The sequence below is a fragment of the Ammospiza caudacuta genome, chromosome 7 (genome assembly GCF_027887145.1).
Source record: "Ammospiza caudacuta isolate bAmmCau1 chromosome 7, bAmmCau1.pri, whole genome shotgun sequence".
Classification (NCBI taxonomy): domain Eukaryota; kingdom Metazoa; phylum Chordata; class Aves; order Passeriformes; family Passerellidae; genus Ammospiza; species Ammospiza caudacuta.
In genome coordinates this window covers 24535689-24561752 of record NC_080599.1, presented here as the reverse complement: position 1 = coordinate 24561752, position 26064 = coordinate 24535689, and the positions used below count along the sequence as shown (strand labels likewise).

Here is a 26064-nt window from a genome sequence, read left to right as displayed (position 1 = left end):
GCGGCGGCGCTTCCTGCGCCGTGCTTGAGGGGAGCGGGCGGTGGGCGACGGGGTCCGCTCTCCCCTCTCCCCGCTCGGTCTTTGCTCCCCTCGGTCTGTTCCCCGCTCCGTCCCGGTTTATCCCCGCGTTCTCCCCGCTCCATCCCGGTTTATCCCCGCGTTCTCCCCGCTCCGTCCCGGTTTATCCCCGCGTTCTCCCCGCTCCGTCCCGGGTCGGTCCCAGCGTTCTCCCGGGTCCGTCCCGGGTCGGTCCCAGCGCTCTCCCCGCTCCGTCCCGGTTTATCCCCGCGCTCTGCCGGGTCCGTCCCGGATCCATCCCCACGTTCTCCGCGGTGTGTCTCCGTTCCCCCGGCCCGAGTGCCCCCGGTGCCTTTCCCGGGGGTGCCGCCGCGATGGCTCTCGGTGGGAGCCCCGGGGCGCCGGGCACGGTGCTGCTGCTGCTGCTCGCCCTGAGCGCCCGCGCCGTGCCCGAGCCCGAGGCGGTGCCCGAGGGAGCCTCCACCCTGGCCTTCGTCTTCGATGTGACCGGCTCCATGTACGACGACTTGGTGCAAGTTATCGAGGGCGCATCCAAGATCCTGGAGACATCGCTGAAGAGACCCAAGCGGCCGCTGTACAACTTCGCGCTGGTGCCGTTCCACGACCCAGGTAGGGCCGAAGGGGACCTGGCTGGGGCGGGCAGGAGCCGGGAAGGGCAGCAGGGAGCTCCAGAGGGCTGGCAAAGGATTGGGTTTGCTGCGTTTGCAGGGACTGGAGCCGAAGTATTCGTGTCCCATCGTAGTCGTTCTTGCCGCACGCGTTTCTCTGCCGGGGGCGAGTAACATTTTGTGACCCCCACCTCCCTATCTCCCTGCAAAACTTCCCAAAGGCTTCTGGAGTGGGCTCTAAGTGCGCTTTGTGCACCAAGGAGTAGTTAAGGGATCAAATACTCCCCTTTATTGTCCAGAGACGAGCTGAAGTAGTGTCACGGAACTGCACGTGTAGTTGTAATGGTGCTACTGAGTTATTTTCCTATGCCCTTCCATGGGAGCGCGCTTAAGAAGGTGAATAATGCAGTTGCACTCTTCCTCTTGTTTTATGATCCCATGTTTACATTCAGAAACTTACAGTGAAATTAACATGGTGTGTTTTTTGTTTTGCTTTGTTTTTGGTGTGTTTTTTTTTTTTTTTTTGGGGGTCGTCTTTCTTTTTTTTCCCCTCCTTCTGCTGTACATCGTGTGTTCCTCTCTTTCAGCATCTGTTTTTTGTTCCCTTCCTTTCCAGTTTCTCTGGCTTTCTTCCTCTTTGCTTGTCAAATTCTTCTGTTGACTTGAAGAGGAAATAGGAACAGGATGCCTCAGGCTGGTGATGTGTGCTGTACTGTGCAGTAAAAACTCTCTTAAAAAAAAGAAAAAGAATCAGAAAGTGGGAAAAAGCCCTTGAAAATGATCTTTTGGCTTTAGTTCCCATGGAATATCTCAGAACATGCTCAATGCTTAAGAGTTCCATTTTTGCAGGAATGTCAGCAAAAAAAGTGGACATCCTTCCTCTCTGTTTCCCCCCAGTCACAGATACTTCTGCTTACAAGAAATATGTTTGCTATTGGTACAAATACCTTAAACCAAATGCTTAGAAAATAAGAAGGAATAGCTTGTATAGGTTCTCTTTTTTTTCTTACAAAGAGTTCTTCATTGTAGTATCAGTGTGTTCTACCACAAAAGGGTCCTTACTGTTTCCACATTTGGTGTCATTTTCTTTTTGTTTTCCCTCTGTTCCCCTTGTCCCCCTGTTTTTTGTTATTTTATGGAAAAAACTTATATAGGACTTAAAAAGCATCATGCCACAGAAATAAACAAGAAGGGGAAGATTTGGGTCAAGTGTAGAACCTAGAATGCCTTTATATCCTTCTGGAAAATCAAGTTCACCTCTTTGGAGCTCTTTTTCCATGGAATGGCCAGAAAATCAAAGAGGATGGGTTAGAAGTGTTTTGGTTTGATTTTTCTCTCAATGATAGCTTATCTTTAGTGAGCAGAAAGGGGTTCAGGGTAGGAGTTGATAGTTCTCTTTTTCAGAGTGATTGGGTCCATGCACAAGAGCAAGAAGATCTTGTGTGGTGCACTTTTAATGTGCAGGTTTGTGTGGTGATCCTTTGCTCTTGTGCATGCTCAGTAGAAAGAAGTCTCATCTTTCTCTCATGGGTAGTCCTGTGCTTAGTTTTCATCACAGACGCTTTCACTTTGTCTGTTTCAATAGCTCCTGTTTTCTTTCTCATCTCATACGTTTTCATTCCATTTTTCTTCTGTGCATTTTCACCTTTTCAGCCCTTTTTTGTGTCCTCCTCACTATCTTTGCTCCCAGTGCCTCTCCAGGTCCTTTGCTTGTGTTCCAGACCGACTCCTTTGACCATGCTTTGCTGTACCACCCCTGCTTGCTCTGTACAAACCTCACCAGCAACAAATCCACTGCCACCTTCCCCTGCTTGAGTCACATTTTCCCACTCACTGACTCCTTGCCTCCTCCCCCATTCCCTCGCCTTGCACAGGAGATCCCTTTCCTTGGCAACTGTTAGACTTCATTCAGTGGAGTGACTGAAACTTAAACCTGCAGGGAACTGACCTGCAGAGCCCAGAGCTGCTGGCAGACGTGCCTCAGAGTGTCCTGTTACACCTCTCTGTGTGGAAGTCCAGCTTCCCTGAGGGGGCCTTGCTTCTTCGACTGATGGATAACTTGTGATGGCAGGGAGCTCTCTCAAGGTGGAGGACGGACAATTTTCAACTTCATTTTGTCCTGGTTTCTGAAAACTATCTTTTTGGTCTTTCTCAGAGTTAGAAAGACACACCACAGCCCAATGTCTTGAATTTCATGTAAGGTCCAGATGACTGTTGGCCATCTGTACCGTACACCTGATGATGACCATGCTGAGGCACTTGAAAAGAAAATGTAAGAAATGCTGTTGTGACCACTTCAGCCTCTTTTTTTTAATCTATAGAGAAGTAACTTTACTCAAAAACCTCATAAAAATATTGACTGGCAACTATTTCACGGCATCCAGTTTGTTTACCTAGTGTTGTTCTTTCTGAAGGTTGCTCAACTAAATTAATGAGCATGAAACTATTTTATTCACAAGGTGTGTTGTTACTCACTCAATTCTTCTTCCAAAAAAATAGGTATTTATGTAGGTGCCTCACAGGGAAATTTTCTGGATGAGATGCTGTGGTCCCTGGGGCAGATGGAACTCTACAAGGGGTACAGATACAGTTGGGGCTCAGGTCCAAGGAGCTTCTCTTTGTATAAAGGTGCCCTGATGCAGATACACTATTGATAGGTAATTGCAGTTTATATTGGGTGTGGATTTGGTTTTGAACCCTTTTGTTTTCCTAGTTTGTATTGCAGAGGACACTTGGCATCCCACAGGGTACAGCTGGATTGTAAATGATTTGGTATAAATGTAGTCTTGCAGAATATGGGAGGATTTTTAAATAACTCAAAAATGTGGCATTATTAGTGCTGTATTGAGGGACTGGAGCTTGTCCAAGGAAGGGGAAGGGGCTGGAGCTCCAGGAGGGGCTGAGGGAGCTGGAAAGGGGCTCAGCCTGGAGCAAAGGAGGCTCAGGGGGACCTTGTGGCTCTGCACAGCTCCTGACAGGAGGGGACAGCCGGGGGGTCGGGCTGTGCTCCCAGGGACAGGAGGAGAGGGAACGGCCTCAGGCTGGGCCAGGGCAGGCTCAGGTTGGACATCAGGGAAAACCTTTTCACAGAAAGGGCTGTAAAGCATTTGCACAGGCTTCCCTGGGTGGTGATGGAATCCCCATCTCTGGAGGTGGTCAAAAATAAAGTGCATGTGGCACTTTGGGACAAAGGTTAGTGGTGATGGTGTTGTTGGGTTGATGGTTGGACTTGATGATGAGAAAAGTCTTTTCCAACCTGAATAATTCTGTGATCCCATGATGGTGATGTGCCAATGCACCGGGGTGTGGGATGGTAGATTTAAATGTCATGTTTTCCCTAGTGCAGTGGGATTTTGGTGAACAGGAATACAAGTATATTTTTAGTATCGAACCTGAGGCTTTTGGCACAGAATTATGGCTTACGGAAAAATTTGTCATGGCTTTCACGTTTCTATACCGTGTACCATCTGGTGGGATGCAGAGAGTTCAACTCTGGAAAAACCTTTTGCTTTGGATTCTACTTTGTGAATAACCATGTCCAGGGCTTTAACAAATTACAGGGAATTTTTATTGTGGGCTTTCAATGCCTAAATGTGATCACAGAACTTCTGTAGATAGTGAAAAGATCAGTTGACTAAGAAAGCTCTTGCCAGACTTGTGTTCAATGGAAAAACTGGCGTGGGGGGTGGAAAATTGTCCCAAATTTAAGAAGAGTTGGCACAGGAAAATTCTGAACTGGAGCTAAAGCTGGAGATCAGCAAATGCTTTTGTAGTTGCGTGTTGTGGGTCCTGATGTCCTACTAACTCCCATTGTATCCTGTGGAAATGGGATTGGACTTGGAATGTCTTTATTTAACATCTGTGGCCAGCTTTGCTATTTTTTCTTTATGCCATTAAGGAATTTTGGAATGGAAAATGAGCCTGAGAGGACTAATTCATCCCTATTATTTTTCTGTAAAGCTAATGGAATTATACCAGCCATAACTCACTCTGTGTGATTTAATCAAGCATTCCTTTAGTGTGAATGGCTATTCTATAGACCAAACTCCAGTAATTAATTAAGACAAAAATGAAAGGAATATGTAACCTCTGGACTTCCTAGGATAGAGAATGGTGTTTGCCTGTTCATACCCTGCAATATCTACAGAACTCTGAGCATCTCCTGACCCTTTTCTTACAAATCAAATAGAAAATACTGTGTGAGGAAAGGGGAAACATTAATAATGCTTAGTTTAGATGGGACAACAGTATTGAACTTAAGTCACATAGTGTGTAGGAGAACAAGGAATATTGTTTTTTCCTTGATCCCACTCCTCTCTTTTGAGAGAGGAAAGCTCTTTCCTGTCTTGAAGTGAAGTTATGCACATAGTGAAGCATGTAGTTATGTTTAGCTGGAGTCTCCTTTAACAGACTGGCAGGGCTGTGTCTGTAACATGGTTAGGCTGCTGAGCCACATTCTAGCTTGGATCAAATTCAGGAGGTCATATGAAAAGTCTGGGAACTTTGGGTTTTGCAGGTTTGATAGTTTTTTTAGAAGTTATAATGAAGAAGTAATGTTTTTTCCAGAGGAGGAGTTCTGTGAAATTAAAATTAGGCTATTAATGGAGTTAAGGTTTTTCATACTTCCTGGCAGAAAAAGTACTGTGGGTGTGCAGATGGATAATGAAGGGAGAGGGGAAGGTGCTCCCCTGTCCTTGCTGTACCCTCAGCTGGGTGGTGTCACAGCTGATGTCACTGCCTCTGCCTCTCACATCCAGCTCTCCTCATAGCCCTTCTCCCATGTGCTGCCCTGCACTTCTGCATTCTTCTGTCTCTTGAGGTCTTTGATCTTGGGCTTTACTCTCAGATTTATGGATGTCTAAACCTCTCAGGCAGAGGCTGCGTGTGTGTAAATCAGTTGGAGATGATGAGGAATGACCCTTCTGGTACAGCCTGGGAAGAGGGGCATTGTCTTCAGCATTCCCTCTGCTTCTTTTGTGGGGTGGAAGAAGTGCTTCAAGACTTGTTATTGGTTTAAGTAAGGAACAGGAACATGGCTGTGGAGAAACACTACTGCAGTAGTGGTTTTCAAAGCAGGGAGAACAAGTTTAAGGGAAAAGTGATGTTCTGTACTGGGATCTGAGTTTGCCCACACCATGGAAGTGGGGTGGGAGCAGCATGAGAAAAGATTGGTGTCACAGAAGCTGTGGCTGCCTCTGGATCGCTGGAAGTGTCCAAGGCCAGGCTGGACAGGACTTGGAACAACCTGGGAGAGTGGAAGGAAGATCTTAGTGGGCTTTAAGATCCCTGCCAACCAAAGCCAGCCTGTGATTTTATAATTTTAATGAAAAAGGAGACAGCTGAAAGAGGGAGAGCAATACGACCCTGTGTTCCTGTCCACATTCTGGAGGCCTCCTTACCTTCCTTAGTAGGCAAAACTGCTTAAAACTGTTTGAAAACTGTCTTCTGTTTGGACTAGACAAATTATTAGGTTGATTAGAAGAAATAAACTGCTTACCAGTCAACTTTCTGTGGGCAAGTATTTTGTGAAAACTGTGTACTTACCAAAATCCTGTAGTTTCTATAGGATAATGTATTGGTTTTGCATGATCTGGTTTTTGGTGGCAGGGGTGTCACAAAGATGGCTCCTGTGAAAAGCTCCTGGAATGTCCAGCAGAGCCAATCTCTGATGGCTTTGAAGCTGGATGTGGTGCTGGTCAATACTGGACCAATGAGAGAGGCTGGTAACACCTCTGTGATGATGTATTTAAGAAGAAAATGAAAACAAAGTAATGGGTTTTTGCTCCTAGTTAGAGAAGAGGAGGAGGTGAGAACATGAGGGAAACAACATGGCAACACCAAGGTCAGTGGAGAGGGAGGGGCAGGAGGTGCTCCAGGCACCAGAGTCAAGATTCCTCTGCAGGCTGTGGTGAGACCATCGTGAAACAGCTGTGCCCTTTCATGGGGATCTGTGGGGGATGCAGAGATCCACCCACAGCCCGTGGGGATCCATGGGGGATGCAGAGATCCACCCAGAGCCCCTGGGGATCCGTGGGGGATGCAGAGATCCACCCAGAGCCCCTGGGGATCCGTGGGGGATGCAGAGATCCACCCAGAGCCCCTGGGGGAGGTGCCTATGCCAGAGCAGGTGGATCCCTGCAGTAAGCCCTCTGGCAGGTGGAGAGAGGGGCCCTCTCAAGGGCAGCCTGTCCTTGGAGCACTGCACCCCACGGAAAGAGAGCCCCATGCCACAGCAGTTTGGGAGGGCTGTGTGCCCGTGGGAGGGACTCACCTTGTGTCAGGTGTGGTTTGGCTGCTGCTCTTGAGCAGCTGGAGAAGTTCACAGGGAACTGTCTCCCGTGGGAGGGGCCCCATGGTCTCACAGGGAAAGGACTCCTCTCCTGAGCAGCAGGAGAAAATCTTGGTGATGAACTGAGCAAAACCCCCACACCCTGTCTCCCTGTGCTGTCAGTGGGAAGGAGGGAGGGGCTGGGGGGAAAAAATGTTTTAAGGGCTTATTTTACTTCTCATTATCCTCCTCTGGTTCTGTTAGTAATAAAGTTCACTTTGCAACCTTAGGTTTGCCCTTGAAGTGTTTTCTCCCAGTCTTATCTCAGTTCACAAAGACTTTGTTAACTTTTTCTTCCTCTCCTTTGCCCAGCTGTGGCAGGGAGGGTGAGCAAGTGACTCTTGTGGGTGCTTGGCATTGGGCCAGTGCCAAACCACAACAGATAGAGAAGAATTGCCTCAATTCTCTTTGAAAAGAGTAAGGTCAGAAGCCAAGAAAATGAGATGCTCTCCACTTAATCCAAGTAGTTGTGTTATTTGAGAGTTGAGTGGCTTTTATATTGCTACCAATATTGAAAGTGGGGAAAAAAGTGCTAATTTAGGAAGTCTCATTTCCCTCTTCTTCTGATGGATCACAGAATATCAGATTAAAGCTGGTGACAGCTGATCTGTCAGAGCTCTGTGTTTTGGTGGCCTCAAATTTGTGGACATCCCATCTGAAAACTCAAGGATGTGTAAGGATTTGGGGTTTTTTAGAAGCTGGTTTATCTTGGACTTAGATACACAGTAACAGCAATAATGAGTGCATGTCTAAATTCTGAGGTTTTCCTTGGTGTTTCAGGAGATGCAGTGTAAAGGTACAACTGTTCAGTGCTGCCTTGGTATGTCTGAGGGTGAATGATAAGCAGACCTGGGTATAATAACTGAGAATTCGGCTCTTTTGTGCTAAAACTGATGAAGTATTGCTATTAATATTTCACAAGTGACAATTTCAATGGGAAGTACTGCTTCCCTAAAGCTCAAAAACTGCTCAGGGTTGTTACCACTACCAAGTGTTATTGTTGCTGTCATCAGATGTGTGGCTGTCACCAGTGGTGTGGAAGTGAAGAGCTCTGGGCTGATAAAGATGAAATCTAAAGCCCTTAAAGACATTTTCCATCTCTGAGGCTTCTGGGATAACTGGACTGAGCCTGTGGGAAATGAGTGTGTGAAACCTTATTGTCACCCTTAACGGAGACATTGTGATATCTGTAAAATGAATTCCCTGTGATTGCATGGATGTTTTCTTGTTCCTCTAGAGGGATTTATCTGGGGTCCCTCAAAGTAGCTGCTTGTATAGATTAGAGATGACAGTAAGTATTGCCAGTGCCAGAAGCTCCAAAATCTGTGAGGCAACCAAAATGTTGTGACATGATCCAAAAGCCTGTTAGAGCATCACTTACAACTTATTTTTCTGCTGTCTTAACTCTGCATGTCCAGCCCAGAAGATATGCACAAGGGTGAATTTCCCCTCTGATTCTTGAATCCTTCTGGCAAGGGATTATTCTCCCTGTTTTTATTTGAAGATACAGTAGAGATTCTTTCCTTGGGAAAAAAAAATGATAATGCCTCAAATACCAAATTCTTTTCTGCTTTGAATTACAAATAATTTTTCATGTTACATTTGAGATTGTTTCCTACGGAATTTAGAAGCTACTTGTTCTATTTTGCTTTGCTCTCTTCTTCTGCTCCAAGTGGTTATAATTCCAAGGGAAGCCCTGCAGCTCAGTAACAATGTATTCCAGTGCTATTCTGTGCCTCTAATTACTTCTGATGTCATTTATCAGGTGAGCCTTGCTGTTTGTTAGCAGTGTGTACCTTTTCCCTAGAGCTTCTGGAATTTGCATAGAGGATACTTCACCTGTTGCGTCCCATGTAAAAGTCACAGTGCCCATGTTAACTTTTAGGTACAATTCACAGAGCGATCTCCTCCCAGTTTCTTAACCACTTTTTAAACAAAAAAAAAATTTCCTCATTCACCTTCCTCTCTTCTTTCCTGCACTCTGAATTTATCTCCCAGGGGTTACAGCAGCTTGTATTTCACACAATCACACAGAGAAGCCCAATGAATCCTATTCATGGCAGTAATTGTTTAACACTGGCTATGGTCTTGATGGGAGCTCTGTGGTATGGAAAGCAAAGAGCAATTTCTGCTGCTGCATGCATCTCCTGGATTGGTTTAAATGTACACAAATCAAATTCCGACTGCTGTATGAAAAGCAGATAGTTGATGCAGATCCTCAAGTACTTTAAAGCTGTGAATAAGCTGTCCTTCCCAGAGGCTGATAAGTGTCCCATTTTCATCTGTAGAAAACAACTATTTTCTGAGAATGCATGGTAATGAACAAGGAGCCATGAATATTGTATACACCTTAATCTCATTTTAACTGAGGCAACAGTGTTGATTGTAAAGAGAATTGTCACAGAAATATGACAGGAAAGTTGAAAAAGAGGCCAATCAGTACTTCCCTCTTGAAATGCTGAGCTTCCTCTTTTCAAGTGCCAATCCTAGAGGAAAACTATGAAAAAATATGTCTTTGTTGTGGGGAATTAGAATAATAGAATTGTTAAGAGAGGTTAATTGTTGAGAGGTTGGATGAGACCTCTTAAGATCATTGAGTCCAGCCACTAACCCAGTGCTGCCATATTCACCACTGAAGCATGTCCCCAGGTGCATATTGACCTGTCTTTTGGGCACCTGCTGCGATGGTGACTTCTCCACAGCTCTGGGCAGCCTGTTCCAGTGCCTGGTGAAGACATTTTTCCCAATATTCAATCTTAACCTCTCCAGGAGCAATTTGAGGCTTTTTCCTCTCATCCTGTCTCTTGTTACTTGGGTGCAGAGCCCGACCCCCCTCAGCTGTCCCCTCCTGTCAGGAGCTGTGCAGAGCCACAAGGTCCCCCTGAGCCTCCTTTTCTCCAGGCTGAGCCCCTTTCCAGCCCCCTCAGCTGCTCCTGCAGCTCCAGCCCCTTCCCCAGCTCTGTTCCCTTCCCTGGACATGAATTAATAGTGAATGAATGCCTTTAGGGAAGAGAATGAAGTTGAATTCTCAGGGAAGAACAGAAGAAAAGAACCACCCAAGACCTGAAAACTGATGAAACTGACACTGTGATCCTTAATCCTTGCTCTGTGTGCTGCGCTGCTGTCCAGCAGTACTGCCTTGATAAGGATGAGGCATGAAGCCTTGCCCAGGTGCCTTTGAAAGCTCCCTGTTGGGTGATGCAGAGGTGTGCTCTGTGTTACCTGTCCTGCAGAGGGGGCATGGAGTGATGGGGCTCCCTGTGCTGGTACAAGTTGTGTTTGCGCTTTTCTTAACCGATGGAGAGCAAAAGGAGTTTCTGTTAGGTTGGTGATTTTTTTCAATGCATCATGAATGTTCATTCTGCATCCTGCTGGACCAACTTGTTAGAAACCTTAGGGTGATTTCCCCTGTGCTGTGAAAACAGGGAATGGTCAGGACCCAAAGGCTGCCAGAGCTCCAGGAGGTTTTGGACAATGCTCTCAGGCACAGGATGGGATTGTTGGGGTGTCTTGTGTGGGGCCAGGGGTTGGACTGGATGATCCTTGTGGGTCCCTATAAACTCAGGGTACTTTGTGATTCTATGACTTGAGGTTCCTGTCATCTTTTTTCTTACTTAGGCTTTATCTTTTGTGTGTGTATCAGAGGCTGCTTGGAATTCATACTAAGAGTGGATTCTGCTCAGTAGAGGATCTGGTTAAACCAGATTAAGGACTATGAAAAAGGAGCAAATATTTCATTTAGTTAATGTACTTTGAATGTGGCCTAAAGCCTGCCAGGAGGAGCCCTTTAGACAGAGAGCCCTCAGATGCCAGTTGGTATATATTTTCCAGTCAATGATTTAATTGTTGGCATATGCTGTGGCTTTGGTTTTGAAGGAGACACATGCATCAGAGGAAATATTGAGAACATGTGTTTTTCAGTTTGCAAATGGCAAAACAGTTTCTCTCTTGAAAGAGAGTGATGGTGTTACTTGATCAGCTCACCATGCCTTGGTAATCAGCAGCTTTGTTAGAGGGAGTAGGATGGATTCAATGAAATATGCTCTGGGCTGGCTGCTTTTTGTGCTTCATTACTCCAGCCAGGGAGAATGTTTTACCCCTCACTTACATTGTTGAACATAATGTGTTTTTTATAACTGGTGCTGGTGTTTAGGATTTCCTGTTTGAGGTGTGCTGCTCTGAGATCAGATTTACGAGATCCTTCAGTGATGCTGGCAGTGAATTCATGCCGTGCAGTTGTTGTTGGGTGAACTCTGGGTTCAAGATTTGCATTTTGCAAAGGGATTGTTTGCAGTGTTGCATTTTTAAGGGGGATCAGAATGGTTTAGGTCAGGCATATCCCCTTGTGATCTATGGTTAAGCTTCTTTTGTTGCTTTTTGAGGAACATGAGCAACCTACTCTTTGGTAACTGGTTTTGCCAGAGGAGAAGCACAATGACTTCATGTTTCTCAAGCACTTGGGTGGGATCATGTTATGTCAAGGTACATGAAGTCTTGGCACTGAGGACAGGATTAATCCCATTTCACTTCAGGCACTTCACTGAAGACTCTCAGCTGAGGGGCTGGTGACCCAGAGGCTCTTTCTATAAATCACAAAATGAAACTGGCACCTTAAGGAGCAATTAATCCCCTGAGAATTTTGAAATACTCTTTGAAGATCTCATTTGCTTTCACTGGCTGTAGGGGAAGCAAAGGTTAGTTCAGTCAAAGCCCTGAATTGAGAACACAGGAAGTAAATTGAGAGGCTTTCTGCTTTCTAACATTCTGCGCTGGGCTGACTGTCCACATAATAGTCCCTGAGGTTTGTTTCACACCTAGGTTTTCATCCTACCAGTGGATACCAAGGGCTCTTGGGGGCAATAGGTTATTCCCACATGGTGATTCCCTGGCTCCCATCAGCATCTGAAGAAGGCCCCTGGCTGGGCAGCCCAGCACACCCTGAGGGTTCCTGTGAGCCTGCTCTGCTGCAGGCCTTGGTGTGTGTCTGATCACGGGGCTGCTCAGGAGCTCATGCACCTCTGCCCTCTCCCCAGATTATTGGCAGGATTTGAACCTTGGGTGTTCAGAGACCCTCTCTGTGTCAGCTGAAGGAGTGACACTGGCAGCTCCCAGGCTGACAAGACAGTGCCATGGGACAGTTCCCAAGTGGGAGCTGGGATGCCCCTGGTGCTGTGTGCTGCCAGTGTAAACAGGCTCTGTGTGTTCATGTACTGTTCTGTGTCCCTGTGCTCCTCCATCTTGATTTACTTTGGCACCTTGGTACTCCTCTTCACTCTGACCACTTTGCCAAGTTGTACCCCTTCTCCTACAACATTCCTAACCTGGATTTCAGTCTGCAGGCATTAGTGGTAAGATCTGTGTATTTTTGGAGATGATGTATTCCCAGACAGTGAGCCAGCATGCATCAAACATTGCAAACAACCAGAAAGGGCTGAATTTACTCTCAGTGATGTGTCCCTGTTAGCAGGCTCATCCATTCTCGCTGGAATCATGGCTTCCTTACCATTTGCTCTTCCTTACCATTTGCTCTTGGGAATAGGCCAGTAAGTGTGTGATATAGGTACAATGAATGATTATTATGCAGCATTAAAAGCCAATTTCATGTAGCCTGATGCATAGTGGAGCCAAATATCAACTTTATGGGATAAATTACAGCCAGCAGAGCTTGCTCAGCAATGAGAGGTAACCAAAGCAGAGCAGTACCCCAGTTCTCAGCCTGGAAAAATGCTGCTGAAGTAGAGTGAGTGGGGGTGGGTTTGCAGCATGGAATGAAAATGAAGGAATGTCTTGTGTTGCTGTAGTCCCTGCTAAATGTCTGGGCTGTTTGCTCGGGATAGCAGCTCTGAGCTGTGACTGTAGGTTACTGCTGGACTCCTGCCAGCTTGTTTAAATTAGATTCCTAGCCTGGGGGCTGGGGTGGTCAGCAGGAAGCCATTGTAATTTTCATGCCTTGGACACCAGTGTATTTTCATGAGCTGAAGTGAAGTGTCTCTGGGGATGCTGAATATCTCTGAAACATTTCCTGAGTTCTCTTAAGCTCTGCAATGGTATGTCCGAGTCTGTTTTCCAAAGGATGGAGCTTTTTGTTTAGTTAGTGAGGTCTTAGTTCACTTGAGTAGTATACTTTTGCTGTTGGAACTTAGTGAGGAACAGAAGAAGAGGAGGAAAATTGTGCAGGAAAAATGATGGGCTCTGTCTTAGGACAGCTAGGAGTACTGTAATTTCTTTTATGCCCCCATATTAATTTGTATTTCAGTTTACTATGATCTTCATGAGATTGTGACTTCAAGCTACTGTGTCAGAGCCAGGTTTTTAGGCTGCAAATAGGGGAAATGTTTGGACAAGCACACAATTTTAGGTAAAAGAGCAATAGCTGGAGCACCCAGGCAGAGAACCTGTGATTCTGCCCATCTTTGGGCAGATCTTTTCCCATTTTCTGTTACTTACACCAATACAATAGTGGTGTGATTTTTAATTAGAGACCTTTAGCATCCCTGTGCACACTAATTGCTTTCATGTTCCAGTGCCTGAGAACCAGAAACACAACAAGAACCCAGGGTGATGTCCCTGGTGATGCCCTGGTACTTTGTTGAAATAAGACATGGTGTGCACTGGCTGGGGTAACATTTTGGCTACTCTCCTACAGCATTTGGAGAACATAAAGTGCTTAGGCAGTGGTGCTTGGCTAGGATTGTTTACTCCTGATTTAACAGCACACCACTTAAACCCCTACATCTCAGTGTCTTAGGATATTTTAGATATTTATGTGGTTGGCTTTTTGCTGGTTTGGTTTTTCTTTTGGCCTTTTTTTTGAGTCTTGGATTTTTTGTTTGTTTCATTTTGGTCATGTCTTTCCCTTTTTAAATTTTACATAAGCTGAATCAAATCACAGGGAATTCATGTGACCTACCTCTGAGTCACAGTTCTCTGTGTTAACCACAAAACCACAAATCACTTTTTTCTCCCTGAAATGTTTATTCCTTCTTTTAATTTCTTTCCTAGTCTGTCTGACTCCTCATCTTTTTATCTTCATTGTCTTTGTATTCAGCCCATCACTTCCTCAAAATTTCCACTGACCCTTTTCCCTCAGAGGTTCACTGTCCTTTCTCAGTACTCCCGTCCATATCTCAAGATTTCTTGACAGTCTGGAGTATTTTTTGCATATACACACTGGATCCTGGTGGTGAAGTGTGCTGGTGCTAAAGAGAATATATTCTTGCTCTGAAAGAGGTGCTGTGTTACCCACAAAAAGGTTTGTGCAGGGGAGCTCAGAATCGTGGAATGGGTTGGGTTAGAAGGGACTTCAAAGACCATTTAGTTCCAGCTCCCTGTTGTGAATGGGGACACCCTGCACTAGTTCAGATTGCTGAAAGCAGTCCCTTCTTCTGTCACTCCAAGTCCTTGTCCCAAGTCCATCTCCAGCTCTCCTGGCCCCTTTAGGCACTGGAAAGTGCTGTAATGTCTCCCTGGAGCCTTCTCTTCTCCAGGTGAGCACCCCCAGCTCTCCCAGGCTGGTGCCAGAGCAGAGGGGCTCCAGCCCCAGCAGCATCTCCATGGCCTCCTCTGGACTCTGCCCAGCAGATCCATGTCTCCAAGTATTTCTTGTGCTGAAGATGGAGTCTCACCAGAGCAGAGTCAAGGGGAGAATCCCCCTCTCTCGATCTGCAGGTGGTGTTTGCCTCAGCCTCAGTGAGGCTGGTAGCTATGACACATCTCATTCCCACTTCACATGTTGGCCATGGGAGTACTTTTGTGGCTTTTGTTCTGGGTCAAAATTGGACCAACTGACCCTGATATTTTGTTTTCTGAAATTGTGCTGAATCTGTTAAGTTACACTTTCCTAAAGTTGTAACCGTAGTGGACAAAATAATTATTGTTCTGCACTGCTTCCTGCTTCCCTCTTCTTTAAGGTCATGGCTTTTTCTGATCCCCAGCCATGAGTGCTGCTTGGCAATCCCAGATTCATTCCCAAACAGTCCAGGTTAGCAGAGGCTGAAGAAGCTCTTCAGTTTGGGAGGTTGGTTAGAGTGCATGAGCCACCCTGGGGCTGAGCAGAGGAGGTGATGGCTTGTGTTGGGGTGGTTCTGGCCAGCAGGACTGGCAGTGGGCTTAGCTGGCAGAGCTGCAGCAGGGAGGGAGCATCCCTAGTGCTAATGAACTGGAAGGATTGAGTTACGTGGGATCTGTGTGTGAGGGAGAATCTGGACAGTCTCTGTGAATGCTGACAATGGGGGGAAAATGTGGCTGCTTTGTGTGTCAAGCTTTGTTCTCAATATTCCTGCTCTGGCTTATGCTTAGGGTGTGCAAAGTGGGGATCATGTCATTGCTGTGAAATGTTGGCCCTTTCTCTACCTTCCAAAGTTGATTTGAATGTCATTCTGTTACCCAGATGAGCCATGGTATAGGGAAGTGAAAATAATAACTATTGGCTAAATGGCATTTTGAAGAATTGGCAATTTCACCACATCAAGCAAATATTTTAATGCCTTGGTGGTTTGTCACAGCCACTGGTATGATGTGTACCTGTGACTGGGACTTTGTTTAGAGGGGAGGCACAGAAATACTCCCCAGTCTAGAGGTGTATGGTACAGTCTGGAGCTGGAGCTGCACCTTACCTAATGGTAAGAGTCTGTATTCCTTTCTGGAAAGGACACAAGGGAGGCAACTGAAGAGATGCTGTTGCAATCCTGCTTTGTGGGGATGAGTCTTGGTTCATTTCAAGCTATTCTTTCTACAGTCATTTGAAACAAGCAAATAAGGAAGGCACTGAATAGGTGATGCATGTTTTGAATTAACTCATTAATTTGCATAAATCTTGCTTAGAGGTAGATTTAAAGTACATAAAACTTTTCGCTCTGTAGAAAATTTTGGCTGTGGATATTTATGGGATAACTCAAATCCATCTCACCTTGTGTCGTTTAATGTTAAGCAATAAACACTTGTTTAGTTACTTGCAATGAAATGTCCCATTCTATAGATATAAAAGCTTTTTTTTCCCAGTTTGATATTTTATCTGTGATCAGGTTTTGATCTCACTTAACATGGGGTAAATCCAGAGTAATTCCATTACAGTCAGTGATGCTAGTTTGGATTTACACCAGTACAACTGAGCTCAGAGTCTGGCTTTGGTTGTCTGCCATCTTATTTTGCTAAATATTGCATCCTTCCCAAATATCCTTTCTCATCTTGTCTTCAGACCTTGCTGGCTCCTCCTACTTTACCAAATTCCAAGAGTAACAACATAGGTGAAGTTTACTTGATGAAAGATTGTTTGAGCAGGGTCTGGTTTTTATTAGCTCAGCTGGTTTTCATTTTTTCAGCCCTGTTTGAAGTCTGATTGTTTTCAGGCTGGGATGTGGATCCATCCTGCTTTTCCTACTTGACTCAGTTTTGTCCATTAGAAGTGCAGTGTTTTAAATTACAGGGTGCTCCCCGACATTATCGTTCAGTAAGAATTATGTGCCTCAGTGATGTTTTAAAGCAGTTTTTAACTCCAAAGATCAGAAAAAAGGAAAAAAGAGTACCTTAAGGCATTACTGCTAATCAGCAACATAACATGCTTGGAAGGGCTCAGTAAATGTGAGATGTGACTTCGGAGAATGAAATGAATTAAATTTTTTCTGGTTTTGTTGATATTTCCTTTGTAGAAGTGTACACTGAACTTTCTTACAGAGTTTTTGAATTTATCATGTGTGAAGGACAGCTGGAATATCATCTAGGCTATTCTGTTAGTTAAATAGGGTTTATTATTCAGGTTTGCAGTTTGGACAGTTTTATCTGTGTTTATATAGTTTAGCTGGACACTGGGGTCTCGGGCCTCATAATCATTCCAGAATTAATCTATAACATTTGTCTTAACATTTTTACAGTTGGGTTTATGCTGGTATAGTATTGCTACATTCATGTGATGATAAATAATCCTGCCCAGGATATCCAGCCCCAGCTCTAGGGATAAAGAAGGGATAGGAGATGGGAAACGTCACCTCATTTAATTTGGAGACCTCAGGCACAAAGTTAAGCAAAACACTTTGGAATGTTTTTATATATATTCTGTTGATTTTGATACCCTTTTCACATATCCTGAAGTGTTTTCCTGAGTGAGGCCTGAAGATTTTCCTCTGGCTGCAAAGGGGATGTTTGGCAGAGCTGAGCCATCCTGCTGTAATCATTTGGATACCATTTTGTACTGCAGACACCTGAACAAGATCTTTAGGAGAGACTGGATGACTGTCCATGTCTGTACCTGAATAGCTCCTGAATTCCATGAAATGACAAGTCTTCACTGTGACCATTCCAGTGGGCAGTTGGTACAAAAAAATGGTGCTTTGAGCCTACCCAACAGGCAGTTGTCTAAAGAATTAGTGATGCCCTTGCACTCTTTGTTCCTTGGCCTTCAAGGTCAGGAAAATTGCCTTGACTCCCAATGTATGCAGGAATTCCATGTTGGTTTGTGAATGTCTCTAAGACACTGGACTGGGCCAGAGAGAGTTTGCAGCTCGAGCACTGAGCAGCACAGCAGGGCAAAGACAGGACCAGTCTCTAAGGGGAGGATTGAAGACAGGCTGGGAGAGCTGTGGAGCTCACCTAGAGAAGAGAGGTTTCTGGGGAGACCTGAGGGCCCCTTCCAGTGTCTAAAGGGGGTTCCATGAGAGCTGGAGAGTGGCTTAGGACAAGGGCTGGAGGGGGAATGGCTTCCTATGGCCAGAAGGCAGGGTTAGATGAGATACTGGGGAGAAATTATTCCATGTGAAGGTGGGGACGTCCTGGCACAGGGTGCCCAGAGAAGCTGGAGCTGCTCCTGGATACTTGGAAGTGTCCCAGGCCAGGTCGGAGAGGCTTGGAATAACCTAGTGGAAGGTGTCCCTGCATATGGCAGGGGGTGAAATGAGATGAGCTTTAAGGTCCCTTCCAAACCCAAGCCATTCCATGATTCCATGCCATTCACTGGTGGCATCCTCAGTGACTATACTTGCTGCAGCAGCTCAGGAATTGGCACTCACCCTTTACTCGTGTTGACTCATGAGGGGAGTCAACTCCTCTCAACCACTTCAAATATCCAGTGTGAGCTGTCAGACTGTATTTGAAAGGACCTGCCAGTTCAGAGAGTGGGTTTTCTTCCAGACATAATGCAGACCCTGAGAAAATATGCTTTAGATTGACCTACACAAACAGTGCATGTCAGGTGGTAACATTGATTTTTGGAGCTTGATGGCTTTATGGTCACAGATCCAAATTCCCCAGAGAAGATATCTTTGTGCTCTGTGTTGTATAAACAGGCTGAACTAGTTTAGTGAAAACAATCATCATGGTAAATGCTTCTGTTTTTAAACTGTAATCATTCTTTTAGAGTAAGTTTGGTAATTATTTAGCAATTGATTATTTCATTGCCCTGTGAGAGTTCCATGTTTTTCCAGTAGTCAGCTGAGTACATTCCAGTCTGTTTGGGCTAGGCCAGATGGAGAGTAAAACTGTGAAATACAAGGTTCAAGATGAATGAGTTAAATTAATTTCCATTGAAACATAAATAGTGGCATTATTTCAAACAAATTTTACAAGATGAGTGAACAGAAAACAAGGTTTTGCCTAATGTATTCCTGTTTAGCTGATTAGGGCAAAAAAGTTAATGTTCTCATCCTCCTCTCTGTTCACATCTGCTTTTTGAGTTTGGAGCATGCTTGCATTTTTACACCAGGAAAACTCAGTGGAATTTTACAACCCACAGATAATATTTAATTTTTCCCTCCCTTCCACAGCTTCCTAAAAACTACTGAGCACTGAAACCTGCATCAAGAGCAGAAATATTCTGATGCCTTTCTTTTTTCTTCTTCCAAAGCCCTGAAACAGCTTTCTTCTAGTGAGGTGTCCCAGCGCTCCCGTGGGCTGTGCTGTGTCTGTGGGTCAGTGCAGGGGCACTGGGCCCATGTGGGGAGGTGATAGAGATCTGCACAGCTGGGATTCTGCTGCTGGGCAGACAAGGCTGGGCAAAGCTGCCCGGATTAGCAGCTCCCCAGTTAAGCTCTCGTGGATCCTGCTGTAATGAGCTGCCCGCAGTTCTTGTGTAGAGGAGCTGGCAAAAGGCAGCGTGGTTGTAAGGGAGCTTGTTATAAACGACTCAGACCCTGAGTGGGGATGAGCTATAAAAAGTTTTATTGAGAACTAATAAAAATACACAAAGCAAAAGGGACAGCACTGGGAGCATGGCTCGATGCCAGGGGCTCGTTTACAAAATGGTGGCTCTGCCTTTTATACACCTGGGAATTGCATCAGCAACATGAATATTTATGAGTGGTCATACATATTTTAATATTTTTCTTATATGTACTTGCCCCCTCCCAAAGTCTGCCAATTGACCCAGCTCCATCATCCATTGGTGGAGTCCTTCTCACAGCTTGATTGGAGGTGAGGGGTTACCGTGCCAAGTTCCCTCAGGGACAAGTGTCCCCCATCCCCAGCTGTCCCATGCAAGGGGCACAGCCTGGCCTTGGATGCTTCCAGGAATGGGGCAGCCATGGCCTCTCAGGGCAACTCCTTCAGCTTGCTGGGGCAGCTCATCTGCTTTGAAGACTTCTCATAGCCTTGAGGGCTTGGGTAGACTCTGAAGGATGATGAAGAAAGGACCTGATGAGCTTTTAGAGTTCTGTGTCCTGCATGGATCCAGGTCACACTGAGACAGTGACATGCTCTGAGTTCTTGGCTGAGCTGCTGGTGATGAACCCTCAGAGCTGCTGTTTCAGAGCTGGAGAAGCAACCTGAAATTCTTGCTGAAGAAGTGCATGGCTCTTCTTGCTTTGGGCTTCTTTCTGGTCTTTGCTCAGTTGACATTTATAGCTATATTGTTTTATAAGACAGGAGGAAACAGCTTTAAGTTGCTCTAGGGGAGCTTTAAATTGATATTAAGAAAATTTCTTCCCTCAAAGGGTTGACAAGCATTGGAACAGGTTGCCTAGGGAAATGTCACCATCCCTTGGAGGGATTTAAAAGCTGCGGATGTGTCACTAGTGGATGTGGTTGGTGGTGGCCTTGGCAGTGCTGGGTCAATGGTTTGACTCGATGATCTTAGAGAATCACACTCGATTCTGTGATTCCCTATTATAAGGTGCTTTACTCTCTGACTGAGATGTCAGTTTTATATGACAAATGACTGTGGGCAGAAATGATGCTTAGGCATGGATTGGGGGATTGTTTACATACCACACAGTTCACATAAGTCAGTGAATGTGCAGATTGCCTTTCCAAAGTGACAACTAAAGATGTGTGTCTTGCAGCCAGATCCTCAGCAGCACTGAGTGTAAGACTTCTGTGCAATAGGATTCATTTACCAAATAGTCATTCTCAGGGTTTGTGTGACTACTGTGGGGAGAAGTTCTGGTTTTCAGTTATCCTGGCAGATTAGAAGCATGAAATGAGTGCAGTGCTGCAGAGGGGGGAGAAGAGCCTCTGTGCCTCTGTGTAGATGGCTCCCAGCAGCCCAGTTTCCAGGGCTGCAGCCTGTCCCAGGGAGCAGAGCTGCCAGGGAGCCCTGTGTGTGCTGCTGGGCCAGACTCAGAGCTGGGAAGAACCAGAGGCAAGGCATTCTGACTGCTGTGGCCCATGGAGAGCGAGGAGACACATGAGACCACGGTCACCACTGAGCTATTCTGGCAGTGTGGAGGCTCTGCTCAGCCTGGCCCGACTCCTTTCCCCTTCCCCTGGGTTGTGGTGAGCGTTCCAGTTTCTCAGCCTTGGTTCTCTAGACTTCCGCAAGAAGTTTATCCCTTACTTGAATGGTTTCTGCTTAAAAATGTTTTTCTTGGTGCCATTTAGAAAATGACACAATTACAAATGATACAGGCAAAAGTGAAGGGATGGGAGAGAGCTGCTTCCAGCTGACTCTCCAGTTACCAAAGTAAACAGTGCTGTAATGAAACTTTTGAGAGCTCATCTGGCCATGAAAAACTTGCTATATCTTTCTTTTTAAATCGGCATTTCAATCCAAACCACATATTTTTAAAAATAGAACGAAAATGTTTCAGTATCCTCTTTTTCCTGGGTTGGCTCTGTCAGATAAGTTATTTTGCAGTCTTATTTTCTGCTTCTTTTTCCCACTGCTTTCTTGTACAGTAGAGTCCTGCAAAAGCCCAAGTTAGAAGGCACTTCAAAAAAACCATCTGATCCAACTTCTCCAACAGAGCCTCACCAGGAGTAAGAAATGTGTCTGATAGGTAGAAATTGAAAATGGATTATTTAGAGTCTTCACTGTTTAAGTTAGTAATAGCTTTTTAAAAAGAACAGAAAGTCCATGTTAACCTGGAACACCAGTAACAGCCCTTCTTTGAACGTCCTTAAATGAGTGTTTTAATTTCAACTAATTGATGCCTCTTTATTCACAGCAGTATTTGAGGCAACACTGGACCCTTGTTAGAGCCCTAGGGATAATATTCCCAATTGGATATTGTCAGAGTGAATAATTGGTGTACATGGACAGTGTTATCTGCTGTAACATTCCATGTTCTGTCAGCTGCACATGGATTAGTTCTGTGAAGTGGAGACTTAGCTGGAATGATACAGAGATTTGAATTTACAGTTGTAATGCCTGAAAGGACAGGGTTGGGGTTTCTAATGGTTTTACACTGGTAATCCCTTTGCAATTCACTTTATAGTGGAATACTTGGACGGCAGCTAGGGTCTGTTCTGACTGAAATCAATAAAAACTCTGTCAGTTACTTGGAAAAAAGGCAGATGCATTTCTAGTAGTAAAAAGGAAAAAAAGAATATTTTAGGTACAGAGTAATAACCTCATGCAGAATATCTGAATTTTGTACTGAATGTGACACTTCCTTCTCCCAGCAGCTGGCGTCAGATTACGTGATTTTTGTTATGTTTGGAAATCTGCATTCTCTAAGGATGGCAGCTGGATATATCCTAAAGCCTTTTTGAGTATCTAAATGATGATGTTCATGCACATACATGAATATGTGTGCAGGCAGACACAGGTCATCTCCTAGAACCTTGGTTTTATTCTCCTAGAATTTTCAAAATTGAACTTTTTTCTTTCTTCCTTGTGTTCTATTGAGAGACAGGTAGCTTGGTATGAAAACTGAGGGGCTCTATTTAGTAGTGCTTGAATTATTCAAGTAGGTAGGTCTGTGTTTAGTGTCTATCTTTTCCCTTTGTTTAGGGCTAATTGAATAATTATGTGGTTTGCTGATATTTTGCTGAGACAAAATTTAATTAGTGTTTCAAGGATTGTGTCTGACATCTGAAGCAATTCTAGCTCAGTCTTTACTTTTTTGTGTTTCTTTTAGGGAAAAACACCTAAAACTTACCATAATGTGTTTGAGCTTCATATCCAACAGTAGTGTTTTTGTCCCAGGCCATGTAACCCCCTCCAGCCAAAAAAACCTCCATAGACCCATTTAAACCTAATAGACTGTAGTGCATCCATGGTCAGATGGAGAGCCACCACGGGGATCAGGGGGATGGAGCCCCTCTGCTATGGGGAAAGGCTGAGAGCATTGGTATTGGTCAGCCTGGAGATGAGAAGCTCTGTGGTGACCTCACTGTGGCCTTCCAGTGCCTGAGGGGAGCCTGCAGGAAAGATGGAGAGAGACTTTTCACAAGGGATGGAGGGACAGGACAAGGGGGAATGGCTTCCCACTGCCAGAGGGTAGCATTGATTCAGTGTTAGGAAGGAATTGTTCCCTGTGAGGGTGGGCAGGCCCTGGCACAGGGTGCCCAGAGAAACTGTGCCTACCCCACCCCTGGAAGTGTCCAAGGCCAGGTTGGACGGGGCTTGGAGCAACCTGGGATAGTGGAATGTCCCTGCCCAAGGGATGGAACTAGATGAGCTTTAAGATCCCTTCCTACCTAAGCCTATGATTCTATGATGATTTAAAATAAAATGGACTTTTACAATGTGAAAGCAACCCCAAACATAAGCTTGTTAAAGAGCAGGATAGGGTTAATTTGGGAACATACACTAGGAGGTCCTTGTGTTCCCATGGTCTTTTGGCACTTTTAAGGACTGATGGATTAGTGCCATGGTCTCCATAAAGCTTGTTAGGAGAATAGCTTCTTGAAGAAAACACTGACTGCTGCTTTATTAATAACTGGGGGGTAATTACCGCTGTTAAGTACCATTCCTGCCTTGGGACTTTGGTTTGTGCTACATGATGGGGATGTAGAATGTTTCCCCTCATCCCAGACTGAGCAGGACTGGGTTGTCCTGCTCCCAGGATGCTCAGGTTGCTGATGGTGACTTTATTTGCTTGCAGGGTCTGCTTTTGTGTAGCTGTGGGTTCTGAATGCATTAGTTATTCCTTATCCTTTGGGAAGGCAATGCAGCTGCACTTTCAGCAGCAAAGAGCCAGTTGCTTTTCAGTTTGCTGATGTCTCAAGATCAAAAAGCTGACTTGGCTTCAGTAAGGTAGCTCTCTCCAAGGATCTTCCAAATCTCTTTGAAGGAAGTAATCTGGGAATATAATCTTCCAAGCAGAAGAAGCTTTTAATTAGCCATTGTAATTGAATTAATCTATCGTGCAAATAAAAGAAGCAGTCACTTTTTTTGCCAACCAGCCACTGGACCCCTCTTATGGTGAGGTACATTTGGGGGCATGGTGGGAACCTGAGTTCCATGGAGAAGGAGGAGGAGCTTTATGGATGAGGCTGTGCTACCTTGCAGTGCCAGGAGGCTCCCGACGGTGGAGCTCGGATATTCCTGGCTGACAGTGGCGTGGACAGCAGCTCAAAATCAGTCATGACAGATGTCACGGTAAATAAGTTCATTTTGTAATGCAATATTAAGTATAAATTGTAAATTAAAAGTTGTGTTTTAAATCCTTCTTGATTTGACTTCAGCATGATAAGGCAACTAATCACAAAGCAGCACTGTGAAATGGGTAGTTGCATTTGTTCCTGCCTGATTCCTCAGTGCACGTTCTTTATCCAGTGCCATTACAAGTGTAGAAGGAGCAGTGCCAAAATACACAGACCCAGAGATGAGACAGAAATAGACCTGGACTGAACTGGAGTTCAGTCTGGAGAAAGAATTTAAAGAGCATTATGAACTGAGTTTTACTCTGCTCAGCCTGTTGTTAACAAGGGGAAATAAACACAAACAGAAAGTGAGCTGATGACCTTCTCAGATGTTCAGTGGGAGATGGGAGCGCGGGCCAGCCCTGGGATCCAGCACTGCTCCCAGGCTGGACAGTAAGGAAGCTGTGTCTGCAGTCCTTATCAGCTGTTTGTCCTTTACTGTAGGCTGAGTAAAGCAAATTGCTCAAAGCTTTTTCCCCTTGTGTCTGCTCGTGTCTTTTGTTGTTGGAAAAGCGAAGCAGCCCCATGGAAGCCTGCAGTAGTGGCAGTGCTGGACAGGCAAGCACAAGCCCCAAAGCTCTGGGCACACAGGAGATGCATGAGAGCACAGGCTGCAGTCCTGGACATGCTCAGTGCTGGGATGGAGCTCAGGCTCAAGGCTTGGATGTCAGGGACCACCTAGTTGTAAGAGGTTCCCATAACCTCCGTGGCTCGCTCAGCCGTTGGCCTCTCTCAGGGCCTGTCAGCCGAGTTGCCAGCCGTGGCTGGGCTGGGAGTTGGGCAGCCATCCATGGGGCGCTGGCCAGAGGCAGCAGAGCCAGCTCAGACACGGCACTGTGGCCCCGCTGGGAGCAGACCTCCAGGCTGTGCAAAAGGCTGAGGCAAGGAGGAGGAAGGTGGGGCTGCTCCAGATTTCAGCATTCTGTATGTTTGCTTGTCCCCAGAAAGGAAAAAACCTTGCTTTGTGTCCTTTTGTTTTGGGACATTTATTAGCCACTAAAGTCGTTACTTTAAATCTGAACCACATGGACTCAAGTTTTCTCATCTCTTTGCCCATAGTTGTGCACCAGCAATAGACAAAAACTTCTGGCCTCTCAGTGGAGCTAGAGGAGATGCTCAGATGGATTGCTTCCTCAGAACAATAATCAACCTGTGTTTCTATTGCATTGAAGCTATCTTTTTCTCATTTCCAGCCTAAGGGAGTATATTTAATTAGGATTCCTTGGTTAATGTAATGTGCCATTCATGCAAAGGGTTTGAGAAGTTCCAAGACTGTTTAGTGCATCACCTATTTAAGAAAGCATCTGTAGCAAATCTGGATTTATTTTAACCATCTCTGGGTAGAGGAGATTACTCTCCACACCCTGTGGTTTGTGACTGTAGTTCTGAGAAGGTGGAATTAACAGTGTACTGGGCAAATCTGTCCCTGATTTTTATTGTTTCTTACTGCATGTGGTTAATAACTTTTAGACAACTACACTTGAGGCTCATAAGCTAAACTTAGTGCTTGTTGCAATAGACAAAAGATGAGAATAATAGATTTTACCCACTGTGGGTCTCCAAGTGAGCTTTCTTTTCCAAGAAATGAAGCATGTATAATACTTTTTTTTTGTCATTGTTATTTTTATTAAAAAAAAAGTAATGAGCTCATAACTATTAAAACAATGGGAAATAACATCACAAACATGGCACTTGCTAAGGCACATTGCTTGTAAAGCTTGTGTTAGATCTTTGGTCACAGTTTCAGCCAGGCTCTGGCCACTGTCCTGAGGTGAAGAGTTTGATGCCTGAGGGTGGTGGCTCTTGCCATCCATGGGGATGGAGCTTCATCGGTTTCACTGGTGCTGGATTGGACTGCTTAGCAGGGCTCTGCAGTTCCCAGGATAATCTATCTGGCTTGTCTGTGAACAGCCAACTCATGAAAAACTGGGTGAAAAACTCTGAGCAGTCTGACTCCTTCCTGTCTGCTCTTACACTTAGACTCATAAGTCATGAGGCTGAAAACTGATTTAAGAAACAAAAAAGTGAGTGTGTTAAGGAAATGTGAGCTTTCTGGGCTGGTTTGGCTCATTTCTGTCTGGTTAAGAATCTGGTAAAAGTTGCTCACTGCAGTTTCTGGGCTCTTCAAAAATTCATTATAGCCGGGTTAGAATCTGAAAGCAGCTGAGTCATGAGGAAATATCATTTAGGAGGAAACTTTAAATACCCTGTTACAGGTTCTAGTGCTGAGCATCTTGGCTTACTCAGTGCTCCCTGAATCCATGGGGATGGTCATTCCCATGGGATGTGTGTTAG

At 45.1% G+C, this 26064-nt stretch overlaps 1 protein-coding gene across 1 annotated transcript in view; it reads left to right on the top strand.

The window, feature by feature from the left end:
- Positions 1 to 392: 392 nt before the first annotated feature.
- The window catches only part of HMCN1 (hemicentin 1), a 163689-nt gene continuing 138017 nt past the window's right edge, over positions 393 to 26064 (top strand). Inside the window, exon 1 of the mRNA XM_058808957.1 lies at positions 393 to 648. Coding sequence (XP_058664940.1) covers positions 393 to 648 — 256 coding nt within the window. The remainder of the gene's footprint in view (positions 649 to 26064) is intronic.